We start from the raw sequence: 24505 nt of genomic DNA, 5'->3' as shown, positions 1-24505 counted from the left end.
CCATCTAGATTCAGCTCCTTTATTTATTTAATGTTGTTTAACCATTTTTGACATTCTCATTCCTTTGTGTGGATCCCAGTTTCCAGCTGGTGTCATTTTCCTTCTGCCTGACGGACTTTTTTGAACATTTCTTTCAGTGCAGGCCTGATGGTCAGTTCTTCCAGTTTTTAAATGTCTGGAAACAGTCTTTATTTCTTCCCTGCTTTTGAAAGATATTTCCTCTGGGTGTAGAATTCTAGGTTGACAGTTTTTTCTTTCAGTGTTTTAAAGACACTGTTCCTGCCTAGGTTGTTCCCAGCGAGACACCTGCTGTCATCTTTGCTCCTCTGTACGTACTTTTTTTTAAAATTAAATTAAAAATTCTTTTAATTTCTAAATTAAAAGATTTCTGTCTGCTTTTAAGATGTTTTTCTGTATCGTGGGTTTTGAGCAGTTTGGTTTTCATCTGACTTGGTGGTTTTCACGTTTCTTGTGTGTAGAGTTCGTTCAGTACCTTGGATCTGTGGATTTATAGATTTTATCGGATTTGGAGAATTTGTGTCCCCTGTTTCTTCAACTCATTCTCTTTCAGGCACAATTACCTGCTCATTAGGCTACTTGAAGCTGTCTTCCAGCTCATGGTGATCTATTCATTTTTTAAGTTATTCTTTCTGTTTCATTTTTTAACAGTTTGTTAAGCTATAATTAACTGTCCATAAAATTTATCCATTTAAAGTGGGTAATTCAGTGGGTTTTAATATAGTGGGTTATTTATCTTTTTATTGTTTATTATCTATTTTATTATTGAGTTGTAAGAATTTTTTGTGTATATTTGGTATACAAGTCATTTGTCAGGTAATTGTATTGCTTATAGCACAAATGTTTTTGATATAGTCCAATTTATTTATTTCTTTTGTTACTTATGCTTTAGGTATCATATCAAAGAAACCTTCCCTAACCTGAGGTTATGAAAATTACTCCTGTGTTTTTTAAGATTCTTATTTTTTAGTGCTTACATTTAGGTCCGTGACCCATTTGCCTTAACAGAGTTGAACTTCACGCTTTTACAAGTGTGTGTCCCGTTGTCCCAGCGCCACTAGATCTTCCCCTGTTGAGTAGTCCTGGCCGTGCTGTGGAGAACCAGCTGGTCATAAATGTAAAGGTTTACTTCTGGAATCTCAGTCCTGCTCCGTTCGGCTGTATGTCTGGGTTTGTGCCAGCACCACACTGTGCTGCTTCCTGTGGCCTTGAGAGGAGGCGGCTTTGTGAGTCCTCCTACTTTGCTCTTTACAGATTGTTTCGGCTATGCTTGGTTCTTTGTGTTTTCATATGAATTTTAGGGTCAACTTGTCAGATCCTAGAAAACAGCCAGGTCACCTGGGCGGACTGTTGCCATCCTAACAGTAGTAACTCTTCCAGTCAGTGAACGTGGGGTGTCTTTCCAGTTATTTAGAGGTTTTTTTTTTGTTTTTTTTTTTGCGGTACGTGGGCCTCTCACTGTTGTGGCCTCTCCCGTTGTGGAGCACAGGCTCCGGACGCGCAGGCTCAGCAGCCATGGCTCACGGGCCCAGCCGCTCCGCAGCATGTGGGATCTTCCCGGACCAGGGCACGAACCCGTGTCCCCTGCATCAGCAGGCGGACTCTCAACCACTGCGCCACCAGGGAAGCCCCATTTATTTAGTTTTTAAAAAATTTTTTGAGTAATGTTTCAGTGTACTAATATTACACTTATTTTATGTAATCTAAAGTACTTTTTTATTTTTGATGCTGTCATAAATAGAATTTTTTCTTGTTTTCATTTTTAGGTTGTCCGTTGTTAGTATGTAGTAATAGAATTGATTTTAAAATATTGATCTTATGTCCTGTGACCTTGCTGAAATCATTTATCAAATTGTAATAGTTTCAGCAGATTCTTTAGGATTTTTTATGTATAGGATTATACCGTCTGTAAATACAGTTTTACTTCCTCTTTTCCAGCACGGTGCCTTTTATTTCCCGTCTGCCTGCCCAGCTAGAAGAGCAGTGGTGAGGCCCCCACCTCTGGTCATGGAGCTGGGGGACATCTAGTCTTTCCTGTGGGTGTGGTGTGAGCTCATACGCCCTCTGCTCTGGTCGGTTACAGAGATACTCTTTTTTCTCTCAGTTTCGTCTTGGATAACTTCTGTTGCTTTGTCCTCAGGTTTCGCTAATCTTCTGTAACGTCTAATCTGCTGTTCATGTCATCGAGGACATTTTTCATCTTAGATCTTGGCAGTTTTCACTTCTAGGAATTTTGATCTTTTTAAAAACCTTCTGTCACGTCTTTCATGTTGCCATATAACACTCGAACACGTGGACCGTGATTATCATAATAGTCTTAGTGCCCTTGTCTGCTCCTTCTAACACTGGGTCCCTTTGGGGTTGACTTTGGTAGACACTGAGTATCTTCTTCTTCATCATGAACCGTCCTGCCCGGTTGCCTTGCATGCCTGATAGCGTTTGCTTTGCTGCGGGCGCTGTGCCTTTTCCCTTGTTGGGTGCCAGATGCTTTTGGGCCGCTGTGAGCATTCTGGGCTTCGATGTTGAGTGTGGTTCTGTTACTGGAAACGTTCTGACCCCGTGGGTCTTGCCTCGACACTTGCTGGGTGGGACCGACCGTAGTCAGTGTGGGGCAGTTTGGGACTCACTCTCCTGTGGAGGTGAACTCTGGGTGTTATGCTCAGTGCCGTGTATCTCCTGGGGGTCTCCGCTCTGGCCAGTGGGAACAGGCGCTGTTCCTGGACCCAGCTGTGCTCCGAGGACCACTCCCACTGATCCTTTTGGACGGTTTTTCCAGTCCGCCTGTGCTGGGTTGTGCTCAGTGGAGAGCACGGGGGGCCCCTCTGTAGAGTGGGTACCCGGGGCTGTCTCCTTGTGTGGCTCTCCTCTCCCATGCCTGGTGCTGCGTGCTCTGCCCTCCGTGCTCTTCTGGGGCGCTGAGCTCTGCCCCTTGGCTGTGGGTCAGCCTGTGCCCTCTCCTGAGCCTTTGACCTTGGCTCTCCTCTGCCTGGGATGCCTTTCTGATGCTTATTACCATGCCCGAGGGGCTCAGGCGAGGGCTGCTGTGCTGTGCTCCTCTCACAGCCAGGGAAGCCAGGCTCAGCGTGTCCAGCCAGCCTGGAGTCTCTGGGTGATGGCATCGGCAGGGTGCTTCCTACTCCTTTAGCTGTTGCAGACAGCACTACAGAAGCGTCCTGGCGCATCCGTTGTTTTGAACGACTGGGAGTATGTTCCTTAAAAGGCGTTGCTGGGTCAGCCTGTGTGAGTTTTGTTTTGATAGGGAGCTTGAAGCTGCCCGCGGTAGAGGTCGTCGCTGTGTCCATCCTCAGCCGCACGCATGTACCTCTGTCCCCACCTTTGCCCGCACACTTCGATGTCGTCGGTCTGACATGTGTAAACGCGCGTCCCTCTCTGCATTGCTAGTCCTTCCCACCGGCTGTGCAGGAGGCTTCAGTGGCACTCGGTGTCTCGTCTCTGGAACCACGACGGTCTTCTCTCTGCCTGTCCTGAGAGCTGCTGTCCTGAAGTCCAGTGCTTTTCTGCTGGTCAGCCCGCGCCCCCTGCCTGCCGGAACGCCCGGGTGGCTGGTCCCTCCCCAGGTTTCTGTCTCACCTTCCGTGTGCCGGGCTCCTTCCCGCAGTCAGGTCTGCCTCTTTGGGTTAGAGTGGCTCTTCCTTTTGTCCATTTCAAATCTGGATCCCAGGCCGACAGTACGAGTGTGAGTGACCTTATCTTTTACCCCCAAGTGCTTTGGAACTGTCTTTGCATAGCAACCCCTTATGGCCACTGAGTTGCCTACTCTAGTACTTTGTACACAGTAGGTGCTTATGCGATGTCTGTTAAGTGGGTAGGTCAGGGATTTGTGGAGTACTCACCTGCTGGATGTCAGGGAAGGGTGAGCACAGTCAGCGGGCAGTGGCAGGGCCACGAGGGCGTCAGAACCCTTGGAGCTCACCACCTGCAGCCCGCTCCGTCCGGGCACTGCATCCACATGTCAGGCTTCTGCAGCTCTGGGTGGCAAGTTCAGTTCTGTGTCCCTCTTTCAGGATGCCGAGGAGTGTGACAAGGCTGGGAGTGTGGCCACCTGCCAGGCGGTCATGCGTGCTGTGATCGGGATTGGCATTGAGGAGGAAGACCGGAAGCACACGTGGATGGAAGATGCTGACAGCGTGAGTGTGGCCGCGTGGGCCTGGAGTCTGTGTTTGTGGGGAGCTGCTCTGCTTTGGGAATCTTTCTGATCTGCTGGTTTTTATCTTATTTTATTTATTTATTTACTTAATTCATTTTTGGCTGCGTTGGGTCTTCGTTGTTGCATGCAGGCTTTCTCTAGTTGCAGCGAGTGGGGGCTGCTCTTTGTTGGGGTGTGCGGGCTTCTCATTGCAGTGGCTTCTCTTGTTGTGGAGCACAGGCTCAGTAATCGTGGCTCGCGGGCTCTATAGAGTGCAGGCTCAGTAGTTGTGTCGCCTGGGCTGTAGAGCGCAGGCTCAGTAGTTGTGGCACATGGGCTTAGTTGCTCCACGGTCCATGGGATCTTCCTGTGCCAGGGCTCGAACACGTGTCCCCTGCATTGGCAGGCGGATTCTTAATCACTGTGCCACCAGGGAAGTCCCTGATTTTTAAACGTAAGTTGCAACTGTAAGGAGTACAGTTTTCTGTTAGTCTGCTGCAGAGCTAGAATTTGAGCGCTTGCTAAGCTGGACCTGGAATCCATCTCCCAAACCTTCCCAGCTGTTCACCCCTGACCTCTGGACCGTCCCTACCTCTGGTCTTTGTTGTGACCTGCGCTTTAGAAAACATTTGCACATGAAGCTCTTGTCCCCTCTGAAATGATTTCCTTGGAGTGGTGTTCCAGAGAAGAGATGATGAGTTCAAGATCAATAAAAACATTTGAAGCTTTTAATACCTTAAATGTGGCCCTCTCTTTTTAATAGCCTCTTCCCTGCCCCCACCCCTGCCCGCTGTGTTGGATCTTCGTTGCTGCGCACGGGCTTTTCTCTGGTTGCGGTGAGCGGGGCTACTCTTCGTTGCGGTGCGCGGGCTTCTCACTGCAGTGGCCTCTCGTTGCGGAGCACGGGCTCAAAGCGCACGGGCTCAGTAGTTGTGGCACATGGGTTCAGTAGTTGTGGCTCGCAGGCTCAGTAGTTGTGGCGCACGGGCTTAGTTGCTCTGCGGCATGCGGGATCTTCCCAGACCAGGGCTCAAACCCGTGTCCCCTGCATTGGCAGGCGGATTCTTAACCACCGCACCACCAGGGAAGCCAAATAGCCTTTGATTTAAAAATAACTTTAGACTTACAGAAAAGTTGCAAAACTGTAAGAGGAATTCTTTTACACCCTACACCTAGATTCCCCCAGATTTACCCATTTCACCACGTTTGCTTTTGTGTTCTCCACTCGTGCACACACTTGCACACACATGCCCCTTATTTTCCCTGAACTGTTTGAGAGTACATTGCACATGTGGTGGCCCTTTCCCTCTAAACGTTTCAGTGTGTGTTTCTTTAGAAGGGGACCTTCTCTTACGCAACCACAGCATAGCTGTCAAGCTCAGGAGATCAGTGCTGATGTAGGACTACATGTAATCTGAGGCCTTACTCACATTTCACCAGCTGGCTCACTGAGTGCCTTTTGGCAAAAGGAAAAACCCAACTGTGTTCTGGTTGAGGAGCTGCCCAGGGTCATATCCACAGGCCTCCGGGCCCCGAGAGTCCGGGGCAGGGCTTTGGTCTGTCGTTTTTCATGAGTGTGGCTTTTCTGAGGGTGCGGGCCCCTTGGTTTGGCGCCCACGCTGTGTCCTCGCGGCCGCGCTCTGATCTGCGTAGGAGTCTGTCCTTCTGGGTCGGTGGGGGCACATCCTCTGAGCAGCTCAGGCGGTGCCCGCCAGGCCCCTCCCCTGGAAGGCTGCTGTGGCCCTTTGTAACTAGTGAGTATTTCGTGGGAAGACACTGAGACTGTGTAAACATGCCGTTGCTCTCCAAACTTTGACCTACGAGTTTGCGGGTCCATTAAGGATGCTTTTGGCTCCTGTCAGTTATTACTGTGGGATCTGTCAGGTGCCGGTTTTCTAGATATCGTGGCTTCCGCGTTTGACAAGAGTTGATCAGCTGGACTCCTGCAGGGCAGAGCTTTTCTTTCTCCCTTGTTCGTGTGGGCGCTCTCCTGCCCCTCCAGTCCCTGGATGCAGGCCGTGGCCGCTGTCTGCATGGAACTCGCGCGGTGTCACACGTGTGACCCGGGTGCCTCGTGAGCAGTAGAGTCTCCGGTGCCAACCATCGTGGCCTCAAGGCTTTTTGTTACATGACGTTTCAGACAGGGAAGTGTGAGGAATGACCTCGCAGGCGCCACGGCCTCTGCCGTGGGAAGAGCCCAGCTCCCTCTGGGTGTCGGGCCCTTTTAGTTCTGAGTGTGGACTTGAACTCTGTGCTTCCCCCTGCTTTCCTCATCGCCCTTGAGATCACGGGGGCCTCGGCGGGCATCACCCTGCAGACAGATGACAGACTGGGAGCAGTAACTCTGGAGCCCTTTCAGACCTCCTTCCGCTTCTCTGTCGTCTCTTCACTTGGGCTGGAGCAGGCAGCTGTCCTCGGCGCTTCGTGAGCTGCGGGAGGAGCGGAAGCCCTTGTGCCCACGAGCGTGGGGCTCTCCAGGGCTCACCCCGAGATGGGCTGCCTGCCCAGCCCCCAGGCCCTGAGCGACTGTCGTGTGGTCCCATGGGGCCACGGAAGCCCCAGAGTCTTTGTAACTGGCCTACAGGGCTCGGGTCAGGAGTCACAGAGTGGGTACCCGTTCTGGGTCGGTGCCGAGCCGCCCTGTTCATGGCCCTCTTTCTGCCCTAGTGTGTAGCCCACAGCGCCCTGGAGTGTGCCCGAGCCATCTACGCCTACGCCCTGCAGGTCTTCCCCAGCAAGAAGAGTGTGTGGCTGCGGGCCGCGTACTTTGAGAAGAACCACGGCACCAGGTACGTGGCAGGCCCGCCGCCCTGCGCCGGCTTTAGGCCTCTCGTCCCCGCGGGTGGGCCAGGGCCTTGTTCGAGGTCCAGCCTCTGCGGCGAGGGGCGGAAGCTCTTGGGCTTTTCAGCCAGGCTGTCTTTCTGGCACCTTCTGTGCTAGCGTTGCTGCTGTTGTATAGTGCCAAGGCACTGAGGGGCCCATCTGCCCAAGTGCCTGCAGCTGAGCCAGGTTTGAGGGGTCCCTGGGGCAGGGCTGGAGCCCGAAGTCCCACGTCTGTGGGGCTCTGGCTTCGGCAGCGTGGGCGGTGCGGCATCTGGGCCCCGGCAGGCCTGTTTTTCATTTCAGCTGCATTTGGGTTTGGGCTGGTTTTTGTGCTCCGAGGAGGTCCTTGACAGTTTTCTTTAATTGTCCTCTTTAATTGAAAAAACCTTTCGTGTCTGCCTTATTGGCTGTAACTTCTGATTAAATTAGATGTTGCAACGTCTGCAGTTAGGTGGGCAGCCTCTGCCTGGGTCCTCTGCTGCGTCCTCTCTGCTCGGGCCTCCTGGTCCCACCTGGGCTGCAGCTGGGAGCACGGAGCCCCTGTTGCTTTTCTTTTGTCTCATCGATCAGTCTTGGGCTTTGCTGCTGAAGTTCCCGGTCCCACCGGCTGCTGTGTGTTTTGCAGTTAACTCCTCTGGGGACATTTTGAAATGACCCTGCCGGTTCACCCTGTACAAGTTCACCCGGACAGTCCTGTCGAGAGCAGGGCTGCTCCCGGGGGTCTTGGTCCCTGGGTTCAGGGGCAGTTCCCCTCCCGTGGCTCCGGTGTCCTTGGCGGGGTGAGGGGGCCAAGTGCTTCAGACCTGGGGGTGTTGGTTCCGGTGTCGAGCTTCATGCCACGCAGACGATTCTGTGCGCTCACTCGGTCTTGCTGCCGAGCCCCGGGGAGGTCGTCTGTGCCGGGGGTATTACAGGGGTGGTGGGCTGTGCAGGGGTTGGGGACTTCACACCTGAAACCCAGGCTTCTTGCTTGTTGGTGACCTAAAATAACTTTCTTCCAATAAGACAGTTTCTCTGGATGTCGGAGAGTAGACTCGGGTCGTAATCTTTATCGGCGGATCTGTGGTTAGAGATGAAAAGGCCCCAGGCCCCCAGACCGCAAAGTTATCACGCCTCCAGGACACACGGCTGTAAAAGGCTCTCTTGAGAGGTTCCATCAGACTCTGCTGTTTGAACAATGCATTGCTTTGTAGCACCCCCTTCCGTAGTTGACTTTCGAGCCTTTATGGAGAGAAAAGATTTCCCCACTCGCTCCCCATTGTAAAAGTCTGGTAAATCATTGACAGCGTGGAACTTTGAAGCGCTAACTGTCTTTTCAGTGCCCGCGGCTTGACTGAGAGCGACCTGCATTCTCTGGTGGTGACCAGCCCCTGTCTTTCAGGGAGTCCCTGGAGGCCCTGCTGCAGCGGGCCGTGGCCCACTGTCCCAAAGCAGAGGTGCTGTGGCTCATGGGCGCCAAGTCCAAGTGGCTGGCCGGGGACGTGCCCGCCGCGAGGAGCATCCTGGCTCTGGCCTTCCAGGTGGGTGAGGGGTGGGCCTTGGCCTGAGGGCTCCAGGGTCCCGTGCCCTCCTCAAGCCCCGCCCCCTCGTCGACAGGAGCTGACCCTAGAGGGGCCGAGCATGGTCAGGCCGCGTGGGACTTGGGCTGCTCTGTGGGCAGTGGGGCCCTGAGGGGCCCTGAGAGGAGGAAAAATGGCCCAGACGATGGACACCTACCTCTCATTTGCCGCCACTCAGTCTGACCTCGGGCTAAGTGTTCCACAACACAGACTCAGGGAGACGGGAGGGACAGGGCAGCGGCCGGAGCACCATGTCCCCACACGAGGGCACGGCGACAGCCACTTTCCTACGTGAACATTAGGGTGTCCAGTCCCCGCCCGAGGAAGGCCTGTGCCCCGTGCCCGAGCATAGGTGCTTGCATTGGGGTCCCACGTGGGCCACGTGGCGCTGCCCAGGCCCGTCGGCGGGTGGAGTTGAGTTCAGACAGCCGCGCCTAGCCGGGCTCACTGTGGCTGATGCCGTGAGCTGTGCATTTCTCTTGCCCTTTTTTAGTGTTTTGTTTTTCTTTTTCTTTTTTGGCTGCGCCACATGGCATGTGGGATCTTAGTTTCCTGACCAGGGATCGAACCCGCATCCCCTGCGTTGGAAGCGCAGAGTCTTAACCACTGGACCACCAGGGCAGTCCCCGTGCATTTTTCTTAGGACCTGATTTTTATTGTCACGTGTAACATCCTAATACTTTATGACAACAGGGGTGTTAGCCAGTGGTTTGCAGCATGCTTTTTTATAAACTAGAGAGTCTACGTCACTGTGTTGTCACCCAGGCTGGCATAAAAAAGTCTGTCCTTCCCTGAGTAAACACGTGCAGGGGCCGGGCTTGGGTCTCCCTTCTGCTCTCAGCTGTCGTCTGGGTGCCCAGTGTGGAGGACACTCCTCATCTCACAGTGGTCCCGGCGCTCTCCCGCCACTGCCTGGGCAGTGCTGCCTGTCCCTGCCCCTCTTCTCCTTAGCTGCCACCGGTGTGGGGGGGGGCTTCTCAGGTTGGGGACGTGGTCAGGCTGAGTGTGGCCAGCAGCTAGCTGTGCTTTCAGGAGGCTGGAGGGCACCACCCACGTGTCTGCTGGACTCTGGGTTGTACGTGACCCAGTCCTGACCCCGGAGCCCTCTCCGCGCCGTCCATGATGTCCCGGGCATCCTTCCATCCTATCCACGTTGACACACTGGGACGGCCAGTTCCTCATTGCTAGGCTTGGGAAAGAGCAGGGTTGGGTGGGCGGATCCATGCGGGTGGGACGTGAGCGACGGCGTCAGCAGGCAGAGGGTGGCGGTTGGCACCACGGCCCCAGTGCCATGGAGGCTGCACGTCTGTGGCAGTGAGACAGGCTGGCCTGTTTGTGAGGAAGTCGGTGTCCTGGGGCTGGACTCTGCTCCGTTCCCCGTTAGCCCAGGACATGCCTGGATTAGACGTCCTGCTGCAGAGTGAGGCCCGGTCTGGCTCCCAGGCGGGCTGCCTTTGATTAGGGTACCCTCGCCCTGCTTGCTGCTGATGCTGCGTGCTTGCCCCGCAGGCTAACCCCAACAGCGAGGAGATCTGGCTGGCTGCTGTGAAGCTGGAGTCCGAGAACAACGAGTACGAGCGGGCCCGCAGGCTGCTGGCCAAGGCCCGGAGCAGCGCGCCCACTGCCCGGGTAAGCAGAGCCGTCCCGCCCGCCACGTGCGGGGACCGCCGCGCCCCGCACCCTGCCTGAAGCCACAGTACTCGGAGCTCATTTGTGCACTCTTGGCTTTAAAACGCAGTCATGTGTGTAGCCCTAGCTTGTCCCAAAAGATACGAGACAGCGTTCGGGGCGAGCTCTCGGTCAGGCGAGCGCCAGGAAGGTGCTGGCCCAGCCCAGGCCCAGCACCAGAGCCGGGCTGAGGCCATCTGACCCCTCAGGTGTTCATGAAGTCTGTGAAGCTGGAGTGGGTGCTGGGGAACATCGCGGCTGCGCAGGAGCTGTGCGAGGAGGCCCTGAAGCACTATGAGGACTTCCCCAAGCTCTGGATGATGAAGGGCCAGGTCGAGGAGCAGGAGGAGCTTGTGGACAAGGCCCGGGAGGCCTACAGCCAGGGGGTGAGCCGGGTGCCCTCTCCCCGGGCGGGCGCCGGGCTCGGAGGGGCTGTGGGCTCAGGGCAGGCCCATCCCCTAACCCGGTCCCGGCGTCTGCCCCCCACCAAGCCGTGCACGCTGCACTCAGCGGAGTACGGTTTACGGCCCACGTAAGGCACAAGCTGCTGTGTTGACACCCACAGCGTGCTCATGAACACACACCCCGTGCACGTGTGCACAGTTCAGCCGTGCGTGTAGACACACGCCTGGGCGTGAAGCGGCTGGGTCTCTGGGGGCAAAGGTGGCCCTCACTCCCGGCTCAAGGAGCCACCACGGCTGTTACAGCCCCCCAGATGCCAGCTGAGCCCTCTCTCACTTGTGTCTGTGGCTGCAGTTGAAGAAATGTCCCCACTCCACACCCCTGTGGCTTTTGCTCTCCCGGCTGGAGGAGAAGGTTGGGCAGCTGACCCGAGCTCGGGCCATTCTGGAGAAGTCTCGCCTGAAGAACCCGAAGAACCCCGGCCTGTGGTGAGTCCCTGCACCGCCCGCCATGAGCCAGCCTCGCTCACACGCTCAGGCCGAGGGCTTGGTGCAGCATTTCCAGCTCAGGCTCTGTGGGAAGGTGCCAGCCGTGAGGAGTCCTGTCTCAGCCGTGGGAGGGTTCAGACGGGCCTGAAGGTAGTTTGACACAGTGTAGCTTGTGTTCAGATTAAGGGTTCCCCAGGAGAGCCAGGGCATCGGGAGTGGATGATGCCGAGAGAGTGGACTCTACAGAAGAGGTGATATCTGGGAAAGACCTTGAGGGATGAATAGGAGTTTGCCGGGTGAAGAATATGCATAGGAGGCTGTGCACCCAGAGATGCAGCGTGCGCCTTCAGGGTGTCAGCTCAATGAGGTGCCCCAGCAGCCGTCAGCAGGCCTGTCTGTCTTCATCCTGGCCGTCTTCATTCGCACCTCGATGACATCAGAACCCCAGGTGTCGCCTACTGCGGCGGCTTGAGGGTGCGGGTCACCAGCATCTCCCTCCTCTGGTAGATGAGCCGCTGGGCAGAGTAGGGAAATCCAGCCCCTGCAGCTCCCCAGGACCTTCCGCTTGTCATCGGGCTGCCAGTGGACGGCACTCGACCCCCGCCTTGGGCCTCTCTCTGCAGGCTGGAGTCTGTGCGGCTGGAGTACCGCGCGGGGCTGAAGAACATCGCCAGCACGCTCATGGCCAAGGCGCTGCAGGAGTGCCCCAACTCCGGTGAGCACCCCGCTCCCAGGCTGCAGACAGGGGCGTCAGGTTCAGACAGGCAAAACTACATCTGTTACGCTCGGCCATTTAGACTGCTGAACGCAAGCCTCAGCGTGAGGGGTTTGACCTCGTGTTCTGAGGGGCTACCTTTTTTTTTATGTATATGATTTAGTTTTTAAGTATTTCATGTCAAGTCTGTAAGTTAGTGCACGTGCAGTATAAGCGAATTTGGAGCAGAAAGGGGGCATGAAAATCGCCCGTAAGCCCAGTACTCGGAAGTCATTGCTTTTAGCTTGCTTGTATTTTTACAACTTGTGTTATTGCACAAAATCTAAGTCATGCTGTGCGTTTGGTTTTGTGCCTTTTTGTTTGGCTGTGTTGGGTCTTCGTTGCCGCACGTGGGCTTCCTCTAGTTGCGGCGGGCGGGAGCTACTCTTCCTTGTGGTGCGCGGGCTTCTCATCGCGGTGGCATCACTTGTTGCGGAGCACAGGCTCTAGGCCCGCGGGCTTCAGTGGTTGTGGCTCGTGGGCTCTAGAGCTCAGGCTCAGTAGTTGTGTCACCCGGGCTTAGTTGCTCTGCAGCGTGTGGGATCTTCCTGGACCAGGGCTCAAACCCGTGTCCCCTGCATTGGCAGGTGGGTTCTTAACCACTGCGCCACCAGGCAGGGAAACCCCATGCCTTTTTTTATTTTATTTTTTTTTTAAGAATCAATCCCTTCTGTCTCTAAGGTATTTTATTCAATATCTCTCCTAAAGTTTCTGTTACGTGTGTAATTTTTTTTTTTTTTTTTTTTTTTTTTTTGCGGTACGCGGGCCTCTCACTGTTGTGGCCTCTCCCGTTGCGGAGCACAGGCTCCGGACGCGCAGGCTCAGCGGCCATGACTCACGGGCCCAGCCGCTCCGCGGCATGTGGGATCTTCCTGGACCGGGGCACGAACCCGTGTCCCCTGCATCGGCAGGCAGACCCTCAACCACTGCGCCACCAGGGAAGCCCCCCGTGCCTTTCTTTAAAGCTGAAAATTTTGTAAGAATTTTTCATTATTGAATTCTTAAGAACGCACAGTTTTTAGTGGCATCGTAGAATTACCTGCGTGTATGTCAGAAATACACCACTCACTGGGGGTCAGTTTGCAGGCTGCTATCAATCCCAGGTCGTCTTTCTGCCTGAATCTTTAGTAGCACTTTTGGTTATTTTGTTACAATAAATTCTCAGCTGTGAAGTCACTGAGGCCCTGGGAGTGAACCCTTGGAAGTTGTTGGGACTTCCAGCCTAGCCGCCCCCAGGATGTTGTCCCATCCGTGCCAGTGGGGCCCTGTGGCTCCAGGTGGGCAGTGGGGCAGGCAGCACAGGCGGCCTCTGCTCTGCTGCCCAAGCAGACGTGAGCGGCCATGCGGGACGTGCAGCTGTGGACACCCTCAGTCTTCGAAGGCTGCCCTTGGGCAGCCTGTGTGTGGACGGGCACATCTGAAAGCTGAGGCAGACGTCTGTGTGTCTGGATTTCAGGGGTCCTGTGGTCTGAAGCCGTCTTCCTGGAGGCGAGGCCCCAGCGAAAGACCAAGAGCGTGGATGCCCTGAAGAGGTGTGAGCACGACCCCCACGTGCTCCTGGCTGTGGCCAAGTAAGTAGGTGTCCTCGTGGCGGTGCTGAGCCCCTCACTCGTCCCTGGAGCAGGGCGGGCTCCCCTGGTCCACGGCCTCCACAGCTCCATGTCCGAGCGCATCTCTGGGCAGAGGCCCCCTGGACATGGGCTACCTGGATGGCCTGGGTCGTCCTGGACCCCGACCCTCTGTCCTGGTTCTTTCCTGTGGCTCTGCTCTCTCTGTCTCCACTACTCTTCAGTTTATCCCTACACGGGCCTTGGGTTGCAGGACAGACAGGCCTGCTGACGCTGGGCCACACGGAATTTAGGTTACAAGCGAACCTTCTTTGGTTCAGAGGGCTGTAAGCAAGACAGTTGTTTCCATTGCATTAGGGCCAGAAAGCAGACCCTTTGACCTGTGTGAGCCGGGGAACAATCCAGGGCCCGTTGGTCAGGCCGTCAGTGTGCCTGGGGGTGTGGAGGCCGCCTCCCAGCCTCAAGGGCAAGAGGAGGTGAGCAGTCGACCTCCCGCTGCAAGGTCCTGCAGGGTGCTGGGTCCCGGGCTCCCTGGGGAGGCGTGGAGGGCCTTCAGAACCTCCTGGCCCCGCAGGGTCTCTGCTCCCTTCTAGAAGGAGGACGATGGACGGCCTGAGAGGAGCAGCCTGAGTACCCGGCCGGGGTTGGCTGTGGCCAGGCTAGGAGGGCTCTTTGGGCTCTCCCCTGGGCCAGGGGGTGTGTGGGGCCCAGGAGCTCCTGTGCGCTGTTGCTGCCCCGGCAGGAGCCTGGCCCACCTGCTTGCTCAGCTCCTGCCAGCACCTCCTCCGTGGGGCCGAGGGCACTGCGCGCGGGGCTTCCCTCGGGCCCCTGAGGCGCAGCCTGGGCCCCGGCCACCTGGGAGGCTCCCGCCCTTCCGCCTTCTACTCCACTCCGATAGGGCTGCCATAAAACCTCATAAAAGGCTTTGTAAGGTAAACAGGTCCCTCCTTGCTGTTCCCAGGCGGGTGCTCTGTGTGCTGCTATCTGAGTTTGTGCTCTTTAAATCACAGTTTATCTAACATTAGCAATTAAGGATACCACAAGGCTTAAAAAACAATCAAGCTATCCGAGCATGACATTATTCCATTTTGTAGCTGAGAGCAGCCCGAACAGCTGCCTGGAGGGTGCGTGGTGCACGTCTGCTCGGGTGCTTCTGGCTGCGGAGCTGGGTGGAGGGTGGAAGCCACCCGGAGGCCCCGGTGGGCGGCTGTCAGAGTGCCCACCGCGCCTCCCCGCTGGCCTGCCCTCCCCTCGCTGGCATGTCGGCAAGGCTCCCTGGGCCCCTGACTTGGTTTCTGACGCTGTGGATCCTCTCCTGGGCCTAGTTTCCAGGTTGCTGTGTCTGCTGGTGTAGCCCAGGTTCTCAGTGTTGGCTTGGGTTCCTGCTGGAGCTGCCTGGTAGGGCAGAACGTTCCAGAAGGTGAATATGGAGGAGCAGGCAGAAACTTCAGTTCACTTTCCCTAATCAGAGCCTTGATTTAATTTCTGTCAGGTTTATTATTTTCATCTCCCTGTATTTTACTCAAAGGAAAATAATTTAAGGGAGTTTGAAGTTCTTGCTCTGTGGGTGGTTTTTTAAGAAATGCTTTGGTTAGACACTTGAAGGAGGGTTTCAGGTTAGTCACCTGGAGTGGTTTCCGGGTGATCAGGACTGATTCCTCGGCACCCCTGTGGGAAGCCCAAGCTCTCCAGGGAGAGGACAAGACCAGCAGTGCCTGAGCCAGGCTCTGTGCCACTGTGGCTGCCTGTGGCAGGTCACTAGACTGACCGGGCTCATGGTCCAGCGCACCCGGGAGCGGGCTGTGGCCCGAGGAGGCCAGGGCCAGCCCCAGAGTGCCCCCCAGCGCCGTCCCCTGGCCGCCGCTCACTCGGTCCCGCCCTGCTGCTTCCCCCCAGGCTGTTCTGGAGCGAGCGGAAGATCACCAAGGCCCGGGAGTGGTTCCACCGCACCGTGAAGATCGACTCGGACCTGGGGGATGCCTGGGCCTTCTTCTACAAGTTCGAGCTGCAGCACGGCACAGAGGTGAGGCACCTGCCGCCCGCTGCCCCCGCCCCACCTGTCCCGCAGCGCTGACGGCTGATTCAGCTTCCACGCGGCTTTCTGGCTACAGCCTTGGAGCCTCTCAGCCTGAGATTTAGATGTTTGGGGCATCTTTTAATGAGTTGGTTGTGATGGGGGCTCGGGCCATGGCACAAATGGGGCTGGAGCTGGAGGCCTGGGAGTCGTCCTTGTGCCTCGGGGGACCTGTCCTCCTATGCAGGAGCCCTCCCGGAGCCCAGTCCCGTTGGGTCCCCACAGGATGTGGAAGCCAGGCTTGGGGGAGCTGGTTGGCTCCCAGTTGGGGGGCGGGTGCGGGCACTGGTGTGAGGCCTGGTGGAATGTGGCGGGCCTGCTCCCGGGGAGCGGGGCTGGGGGCGGCGGAGGAGTGGGGGCGCCTCACGTGCCCGCGGTCCCCACCCAGGAGCAGCGGGAGGAGGTGAAAAGGCGCTGCGAGAACGCCGAGCCCCGGCACGGGGAGCTGTGGTGCGCCACGTCCAAGGACATCGCCAACTGGCAGCGGAAGATCGGGGAGATCCTGGTGCTGGTGGCGGCCCACATCAAGAACACCTTCTGACTGTTCCGGCCCTGCTGGCTGGGGGCGGGGCGGGGGGCGTGAGAGCTGTCTGTCCTGTCTTTGATTAAAGGCTTTCTAGTAGTCGTGGGGTTTGTGGCCGGCGGGTGTTCTCCGAGCCCTCCCCTCGCATGCTTTGGCCGCCCCAGTCTGCCCCGCGCTGGACGGGGCTCACTTTCCAGGGGGCCTCGTGAGCTTGTGCCCACAGAGGAGACGCCAGGGGAGCGGTGAGGCTCTCCAGGGCTTTATGGAGATGGTGGCAGGACCTCATGTCCTGGGTAAAAGCCCCGCGTGGGGACAGCCGGGGTATGGCTGGCCTGGCGACTCCAGTGCCCCTGCTGGTGCACGCGCTCTCCCGCCCCGGGGTGCTCTGCGGCCCCCACCAGCCCGCAGCGGCAGGCTGCGTGTGCCCCTGGGTAGGTGACTTTCCTGGGTGCGGACGGGCCTGGCCCCTGAGGTGCTGCCCCCAGCGTGTGAGAGGCTCGCTCCCATTGGCAGGTGAATTCACTTTTGCTAATTTGGCGTCAGCAATTTTATGCTAAAGCACTTGTAACTGTCCTCTCTTTAGACTGCAAATGCATTCATTACTTGGGAGACTTGAGTGTGTTTTCACCATGTGAGGATGAAAGACTTCCTCGGGCTCTGGATCCCTGCGTCTGTGTCCAGTTGGAAACTAGCTAGTTCTCTTGGAAGGGGGTGCGTTGGCCACGGCTGGAGACATCTGGCCGGAGGTCAGGGTCGGTCCAGAGGCCATGGGCCGGGCGAAGAGATGCGGATCGTCACGTGTGGTGACGAGAAGGGCGGCTGGCGGTTACTCCCACACATTCTTTTGTAAGAAACGATCCCAGAGGGGCTCCTCGGTGCTCGTTCTGCGGGTCAGTCACTGACCCGTGGCTTAGCCCTCTGGCAGCAGCCGAGGTTGGGGAGCATGCCCTTCTCGTCAGCACCAAGGGCGTGGGCATCTGCCTGCAGAGCACGGGCCCAGCCGGGTCCACCTCCGTCGCTCTGGGAGCCACAAGGTCGTGGCCAGCCCTGGGCGGGATCGGACCATCCCTGTGTGGGGTCAGGAACTGCTGGTGCCAGGGTGGGCGCCCGGGGCAGGCCCCGCTCACGGATGGTCTGTGGCTCTGGAAATCCTTCCTCTCCTTACCCAAGGTCAGCCAGTCCCAGAGGGCCATGCCGGAGGTTCCTGGGTGTTGTCACTGACCTCAGGAGTTTCCTGTGATCCCTTTTGGAGGAGGTCCTGCCCATTGCACTGGAAAGTGAGTCCTGAAGTTTTTAGGAGCTTGAAAGCCAGCCTGTCCCTGTACAGATGTGGAAACTGAGGCCCAGGAAGGGGCAGTGACTTGGCTGCAGCCACAGGGCAGCTGGCAGCCCTCAGTTGCTTGTGGCTTCTCCCGGACACTTTCTCTGATCTCAGGTCAGGTGAGGCCTCCCACAGGGCCCTTGGAACGTTCCAGAGCATCTGATTGGCCACATGCAAATGTCTCCTCGTTTGCCTGGGGATTGTTTTCTCAATGCCTCGAGGTGGTGGTGAAACTACTTTTCTCCCTGGGGAAAACATCTCTTAGCTTTTCTTCCACTGACATTTTTCAGTTCCAGCTCAAGGCTAGCTGAGTTCCTAGGCTTGGGCAGGGCTGGGCAGCCCCAGCACACTGCCCGGCAGGGTGCTGTGGCCCGGCTCCCTGCAAGCCTGGTTGGTGAGAGGCCGTGAGCTCCCCCGGCAAAAGACCCCCCTCAGCCCAGGACGGGCGAGCAGTGGGAAGCACCTCTCCCCTGAGTGCTGGGCCAGCGGGGAGCCGGGAAGTCCCCTGCCTGGGACCTGCTGGGGCAGGACCCCCCGGACGTCAGGGTGGGGGAGCTGGGGGGTGGGAGGGTTACGTCCTGCTCACCTGGTCCTGCTGGTGGCCAAGTTCCTGGCAGAGGCAGCACCTGCTGACCACCGAGGAAGGCCCTGGAGAAGGGCGACCCCGCTTCTCCTGGCTCCCCTTCCCCAGCAGCCGGGCCCTACCCTGCTCTCTGCCCACCGAGCACCCTGGCCCCTCCTCGGCAGAGAAGATCTCCCAGGTCCGGCTTAATCCAAGATCCACTGGGTGGGAAGACAGCCCGGTGGGGCTGGGCTCCAGGGTCAGGTTAATTGAAGAAGTGATTGGATAGCGGTGGGGAGAGGGAGGGGGCAGGGCTGGGATCCTGGGGCCTCCCTCCTCCCTCCCCCCTTTGCTCAGAGGAGCCAACTTCAAAAGCCTCGGCTGCCTGCCGTCCAGGGAAGCCTTGTTGGCCGGCTTTGGAGCGGACCTGGAGTGGCAGCGGCGCTCCCCACCTGAGGACCCCAGGATCATGTCCCAGGCCCACTGGCGGGAGTGAGGGAGGGCCTGAGCCTGAGAAGCCCATGGTGAGCAGCTGTGGGCCGCTGGGGAGGGGGCTGACTTCGGCTGGGCAGGGAGCGTGCACAGCCCAGGAGAGGCTGCTGTCCCGCCGTGTCCCCACCGGGAAACTCCCCTTGGTTCCCGTCACCGCAGCCTGGCCCTGGGTGCTCCTGACGGGCCTTCCCGGCAGCTGCAGCGGCGGGGGGAGGGAGTCTCCCTCCTGGAGCTGGGGCCACCCTGTCCTCATGGGTTGGACTGGCCTGAGCCTCGGGCCCTGGTCAGGGGCAGACAGGCCTTCCCGGGACACCCTGGGCAACCAACCTACCCCACTTGGACGTCCCTCCAGCACCAACGGCTCTTGTGCTCACTATGATCTCTGACCCTCAGCAGGCAGAGGGGGTGACTGAGCTGGCCATCATGCCAAGCCTGTCTAGGGAGGGGGTGGGCTTCGAGAAGGGCCCACAGCTAATTGCATTTGGTCCTCCGGCCGACGCTGCCGGGTGCCTCAGGCAGGGAGCCCCCACGGACTCCAGGTCCGGCCCTGTGTGGTCAGGCTCTCCTGCCAGGCTGGGAAGCAGAGTCGAGTCCTGTGTCTCGAGTCCCAAGTCTCGCTGGGTTCACATGATTGATTTTCCGGTGCTGTGTGACTCCAGCCCGGGGGCTGGGAGCCTGCAGACAAGCTGCTCTCTCTCTCTGATATTCGGGCTTCTGAGTGGGGGTGGGCTTCTTCACCATGAGAGCCAGTTTTCTTTCTGGGGGAGGGGAGCCCTGGTGGTGTGGACCATGGTCCCCTTCCTCCCTTCGCCTTGGGCTTTCCCCAAGCCTTCCCCTCCCAAAGGGGTGTGGCCTTGAGCTCTGAGCCCTCACCCCTGTCCTGGTTGGGTTGGGGGTGCAAGGGAACCCCAGCCCCCATGGCTCTCAGAGCTGGTAGCAGAGCCATGGGGAGGGTGAGGAGAAGCTGCCCGGCCATTGAGGGGGCAGATCAGTTCTGCCCTCTCCTGTGGGGCACCTGGCGATGAGCCCAGCTCTGGTGGGCATGGGTCAGGGCATGGCCAAGGGTGAGACTGTACAGGGGGTGCTTCCCGCTGTAGGCAGACCTAGGTCAGTCCTGCCCCCCAGTCTTATGGGTACTGGGCCCTCACACCCATGCAGATCAGAGCCGCGGGTGCTGTCGTCTGTCCTTCCCCAAAACTGCCAGCCCTGTGCCTAGAGCATTTGTTGAATGGCATGGCGACATCTCCGTTATACCAGCTTAGAGATTCCCTTGTACATGTGTGTGGATCGGGATCGGGGGCGGCGGGGCGGGAAGCACATTGCCCGCAGTGCTGCAGGAGGGTCGGCGCCTCCGCAGACTCTGAGCCTGTATCCCTTCCAGGGGCCCCCCAGGCCCGCGCTCTGGGCGCTCCTGCTGGCACTGCTGGGGGCTGCACCGGGCCGGGCCAGGCTCGGCGCCTGCAGCGTCCCCGACGTGCTCCACCACTACCGCGCGGTCATCTTCGAGGACCTGCAGGCCGCGGTGAGGTGGACTGGGCCGGGCTCCAGACAGCTCCATTTCATTCAGAAAAACCTGACTGGAGCCGCGGCCTCCCGATGGCGGGGCCGGGTGGGAGCCTCCTGTGGCGCCCAGAAGGTATGGAGACATCACCACCCAAGCCCTCCAGCCCCCTCCCCACGGGGCTCCTCCCCCAGCCCCCCGCTTCCTCCCTCCCCAGGAGCACAGTATCCTACTGTCCATCGTGGCCCTGGGTCGGACCCTACGTGGGGCGGTGGCCGGGGGCCGCCGCGGGGCTCTGGAAAAGGCGGCTTGGACCGTGGCCGTGCGCACCGAGGCGGTGATGCGGCGCCACTGCCGGACGCTGCGCCAGGTGCGCGTCCCCGCTCGCTCCCACGGCCCCGCGGTCTCCCTTCCCAGGGGCTGGACACGAGCTGCGGGGGAGGGGGCGGGCGGGGACCGTGCCCACGCCCTGACCGACGCGTCCCCGACAGCGGAGCCGGCGGCCCGAGACGCGCCCTGTTCGGCGTCGGGGCGGCCGGAGGCGGCTCCTGCTGCGCGCCCTGGACGCCGTCGCCACCTGCTGGGAGAAACTCTTCGCGCTGCGCGCCGCGGCCACCGACGGCTCCTGGGGCTCCTAAGCGCCCCGAGCGCGCGGGGATTGGGAAAGGGCCTTGCGGCTCGGCCCCTCCCTCGCCGCGGCCCGCACTCCTCGGAGGGCCCGGGACTGGGAGGCGGGGCCCGCCTGGCGAGCTGGTCCCGGAGGGGGCCCGCCCTCCGCCCCCAGCAAGGCCCCAATAAACTGAGCTGGTGCTGCGGCCCTGTTCGCTCTTTCTTCGCCTGCCAGCTGTGGGGCCAGGCCGCCCCGGGTCCGCGCCTGGGTGGGGAGGGGGCGCTGGGGCCTCCCGCACACGCGGTGTGGGGGAGGGGGGAGCGGCGGTGTTCCCAGGCTCGGCCAGCAGGGGACGCCTCGGGACGGGACTCCTGCTAAGTCGGCGCTGCAGGCTTGGGCGGGGGCAGATGGGGACTCCTGCTGGTCCTAAAATGTAGCATCGTATCCGTCCTGCTCCACTCTGGGATGGGGGAAGGGTGGAAATGGAGGGGAGGGGAAGGCTGAGCTTTGTGAATTCGGAGCAAAACAACCGGATAAAGGAAACGGGCCTGAAGGGAAGCGAGCTGCGGCCCTGGCTGCAAGCTGGGCCGGGCCATTTCCTGTGGCCTGGGAAGGGTGGCAGCAGCTCCTCGGCGGCGGGACTGGACAGGCCAGCCAGGGACCCACCGTCTCGTGTCCTGGGACCTTATGTTTGCGTGGCCCGGTGGAGGGCTGATCCCTGGAGTCCCGCACCTACAGCCGCGTAGGCCTGGAGGTCCGTGGCCCCCTCCCGGATCACAGCCTGTGGAGGGGGCGCAACAGGGCAGGCAGAGCACCTGGCCAAGGTGGGTGCCTGGTCGGCACACCTGTCATCATGCTCTCCCCTGACAGGTGGACGGACCCAGTAGGCACCGAAGCAGGCCTTGCCCTGGGCACCCTGGCAGAACAGAGGCGAGCAGGAGATGCAGACAGGCCTTGCTGGCGGAGCCGTCAGCAGGGCACAGCTGGCCCTGAGCGCCCCCATCGTGCGCGTGTGAACGCGTTCAGTCCGAGCAGCAGGAGCCACTGCCCCTGGTTCGTACAGGAGGAAACTGAGGCACGGGGAGGTTACAGGACTTGCCCCAGACCTCACAGCCCGAAGTGTAAGGGCCGGGATGAGAGCCAGGCCCCAAGCAGAGTGACAGCCCGCACGTGCCCTGTGTGCAGGCTGGGGACCTCAGGGTGCATGCAGTCGCCTTGTAGGTTCCCAGGCCACGTGGTCGCACTCTGAGTGTGAGGGTGGCCTGGGCAGGGGGCCTGTGTGGTTGAGGTGAGGCTGGAGGAGGTGGGCTTGGACATGAATGGGGTGAGGGGAGGTGCGGGCAGCCCCAGGGTCCTGGCCCGAGTCCCTGGGGGAGTCCTCGTCTTGAACTCGGGGAACACTGGTGGAGGAGCAAGCTGAGGGGAGCAGTCACGCCGCTGGCTCCTGCTGGGCGTCCAGGTAGGAGGGAAAAGTCCTGCTTTGGTTGGAGCACAAGGCTTGGGGGAGATGAATCGGGCCTGGTAGAAGGTCAGTAAGAGAGTCCGGGGGTCTGGGTGCGGGGACGGGGAGGGACAGGCCCTCCACAGAGGCCCCCACCACGCTCCTGCTTTCCCCAGGGCACCTGGCTCCTTGCACTTGGACCTCAGCGCCAGGGCCTGTGGGGAGAGTGCGCCTCCTAAGGGCGCCTGGGCGTGGCCTCTGGGCCGTCATGGCTGCTGCCCACCCACAGCACTCCTTGCTGCCGTGGTGAGCGGGCAATGGGCAGCCCTTTCCGTCCGCCCATGCCTGAGGCAGTTCCCAACAAACCCCAGTTTCAGGGGGGCTGGGAGGAGGAGCAGAGGCCTTAGTTACAGGGACACAATCTCCGTCTGAGTCCTGGACTGCAACCATGGTGGTGGACAAGATGCTCCTGCACCCTGGCCCGGCTGTTCCTCCCTGGGGGCCCCTGCCAGAGCCTCCCCGGTAGTGAGCGTGTGTGTGTGTGTGTACACAAATGTATATGTCGAGGTGTGTGTGCACAGGGATGTGTGAGTGCACAGGTCCAGGTTCCTGCCCCACCCTGTCTGGCAGGGTGCCCCTCTCTCAGGCACACCCTCCTGATGTCTAACCCTGGTCTGTCCTGGCAAATTGACCGCCTGGGCGTGGGGGCTGGAGGCCTGTGGCCTGAGCTCGAAGACCCCAGTGGTCCCTCCCTCATCCCACTTCGACGTTGTTCTCAGCACAAGACCCCCACCCCTGGCCCGGCCACCGCTGTCCACCCTCTGCACCTTCTCTCGAGGCCTCAGTGCCAGGCAGAGGCTCTGCACATCGTGCCCAGGCCTGCTTCTGCCAACCCCCGGATGATGGGTCAGCGTCATGGCTGTGGGGACACGGGCCGCTGTCCCCACATCTCAGAAACCATCTGTATTAGTTTCCTAGAGCTGCTATAACAAATTAGCACAAACTAGGTGACCTAACACAAGAAAATTTTCTTCTCTCACAGTTCTGGAGGCCAGAGGTCGTCCAAAGTCAGTATCATTGGCCCGAAATCAGGTGTCGTAGGGCTGGGCTGTGCTCCCTCCAGGAGCCAAACCATTCCTGCTTCTTGAAGCTTCCGGTGGCTCCGGGTATTTCTTCGCTTGTGGCTGCGTCGCTCCAATACCTGCCTTTGCTTCGTGTGGCTGTCTCTCCTCTCTGAGGATCTTTGCTGCGGGATTTAGTGCCTCCTGGGTAATCTAGGATGATCTCCTCACCTCAAGATCCTTAATTACATCTGCCACGACCCTTTTTCCACGTAGGGTCCCACTCGTAGGTTCTGGGAGGTGGCGTATCTCTGGGGCCACCCTTCAACCCACTTCAGCATCTTTGCTCATGCACGATGAGGGCAGGGTGGGCTTCTGGCTTCTGGGACGAAGTCCACTTGTCCAGGGCGGGGACACCCCAACCAGACCACGTCTGGGGCAGGTGGAGGGAAAGCTGGGCTGCCCTGCTCAGACCTGAGGTCTGGCCCTCCAGGCTCAGCACCGGGGCACGTGAGCTACCCAAATCTTTGCTGGCTGGAACTGACCAGAACCGACAGAGAGATGGAAAGAGACTCAACGGTGAGGACAGAGCCACTGGCCAGGGGTCACGGGGCCACGGAGGGCAGAGTGTAGGCGGTGTGACCCGGTGGATGGGCCCCGCCTTTCGTGGACTCGAGGTATCTGCCAGGCCCCTGTGCCCTGCCTTCCCTGCCAAGGCCCTAGGCATGTGGCCTGAGCCTGGTTCTTCTTCCATAAAACACTCTTCTGGGGCACACACGTGGTGGGGTTGGGGCCTGCACCCTGTGGTGTCCTGTCCTACACACGTGCCTTCTCAGCTGCTTCACCGGGGCGGGGGGGTGTGGTGGCTGAGACCTAGGGGGAGGGGCTGTGCCGGGGTGGCAGATGCGCCGCAGAGCGCTGGCCAGGGAGCCAGACCGCCCATGTGCAGCGCTGCAAGGAGGGGCCAGGCAGCTTTGAAGGGTAGTCCGGGTCCCACGGCCTCCCCAGACTGGGAGCCTTTGTAAGAACATCTGGAACACGGGCAACAGGCAAACTAGTCTCCGGATTCGGAAAACCAAAAACGTGATCCCAACTGTGCCACGTGTGTGTTCCCTGCCCCCGCCCACAGGCCCCTCTCTCTCTCGACCCCCACTTCCCACCTCTGCCCCTCCCCAGGCTGCCAACAGACCACAGGGGTGGGGTCCGTGCCAACCTCGAGCACTGGCCCTTCTGAGGGCGGCAGAGCGCCTTTGCCCTGCCTGGGGCCTACTCATGGGCTCCAGCGGCACCTCCCCCGTGTCCCCTCCCCTACTGGCCGCCACCCCAGCCCAGCTGAGCACCAGGAGGCGGTGGGAGGTTGTGGGAAAGACGGGTGCCCGCCATGCCAGGCCCTGAACAGACACACCTCCGCGTTCGCGGAGCCAGGGCTCTGGGACAGGACGTGAGTCGGCCGGACCCTGCATCTGGCGCTGGGTGCCGCGAAGGCGCGGGAG

General features: G+C 59.2%; 2 protein-coding genes across 7 annotated transcripts in view; both read left to right on the top strand.

Moving 5' to 3' along the window:
* The window catches only part of PRPF6 (pre-mRNA processing factor 6), a 34818-nt gene extending 18695 nt beyond the window's left edge, over positions 1-16123 (top strand). Inside the window, exons 12-21 of one of the 2 annotated variants that reach the window (XM_004282372.4) lie at positions 4044-4166; positions 6833-6954; positions 8370-8508; positions 10057-10176; positions 10425-10601; positions 10972-11105; positions 11729-11820; positions 13316-13430; positions 15324-15450; positions 15890-16123. In XM_004282372.4, coding sequence (XP_004282420.1) covers positions 4044-4166; positions 6833-6954; positions 8370-8508; positions 10057-10176; positions 10425-10601; positions 10972-11105; positions 11729-11820; positions 13316-13430; positions 15324-15450; positions 15890-16042 — 1302 coding nt within the window. In that variant the 3' untranslated portion in view covers positions 16043-16123. Of the gene's footprint in view, positions 1-4043; positions 4167-6832; positions 6955-8369; positions 8509-10056; positions 10177-10424; positions 10602-10971; positions 11106-11728; positions 11821-13315; positions 13431-15323; positions 15451-15889 lie in introns of those variants that run through there. The other variant, XR_004478408.2, reaches the window with a different exon arrangement.
* A 155-nt stretch (positions 16124-16278) lies between these two features.
* On the top strand, positions 16279-23845 carry C16H20orf204 (chromosome 16 C20orf204 homolog). Of its 5 annotated transcripts, none has more exons than XR_004478409.2 (4): positions 16279-19677; positions 19781-20035; positions 20118-21264; positions 21381-23845. XR_004478409.2 is itself a non-coding variant. In XM_033410336.2 (4 exons), the coding sequence occupies exons 1-4, from the start codon at positions 18429-18431 to the stop codon at positions 20886-20888; spliced, it is 1149 nt and encodes a 382-aa protein (XP_033266227.1). In that variant the 5' UTR covers positions 16279-18428; the 3' UTR covers positions 20889-23845. The 5 variants fall into 5 exon arrangements, 4 of the variants coding, with proteins under 4 accessions (XP_033266227.1, XP_033266229.1, XP_033266225.1 ...); XM_033410336.2 differs by having other exon boundaries at positions 16279-18431; positions 19558-19677; positions 20118-23845; XM_033410338.2 differs by lacking the exon at positions 21381-23845 and having other exon boundaries at positions 20118-20270; positions 20392-20713.
* Positions 23846-24505: the final 660 nt, after the last annotated feature.

This window comes from Orcinus orca, chromosome 16, assembly GCF_937001465.1.
Source record: "Orcinus orca chromosome 16, mOrcOrc1.1, whole genome shotgun sequence".
Taxonomy (NCBI): Eukaryota; Metazoa; Chordata; class Mammalia; order Artiodactyla; family Delphinidae; genus Orcinus; species Orcinus orca.
This window is presented reverse-complemented; position numbering and strand designations above follow the sequence as displayed.

Bases quoted from the DNA above. Each gene is read 5' to 3' on its own strand.
- C16H20orf204 (XM_033410334.2), top strand. From the start codon at position 19,552: ATGCAGATCAGAGCCGCGGGTGCTGTCGTCTGTCCTTCCCCAAAACTG. The intron at 19,678-19,780 runs GTGTGTGGATCG...TATCCCTTCCAG, and splicing joins TTAGAGATTCCCTTGTACAT to GGGCCCCCCAGGCCCGCGCT. The intron at 20,036-20,117 runs GTATGGAGACAT...CTCCCTCCCCAG, and splicing joins CCTCCTGTGGCGCCCAGAAG to GAGCACAGTATCCTACTGTC.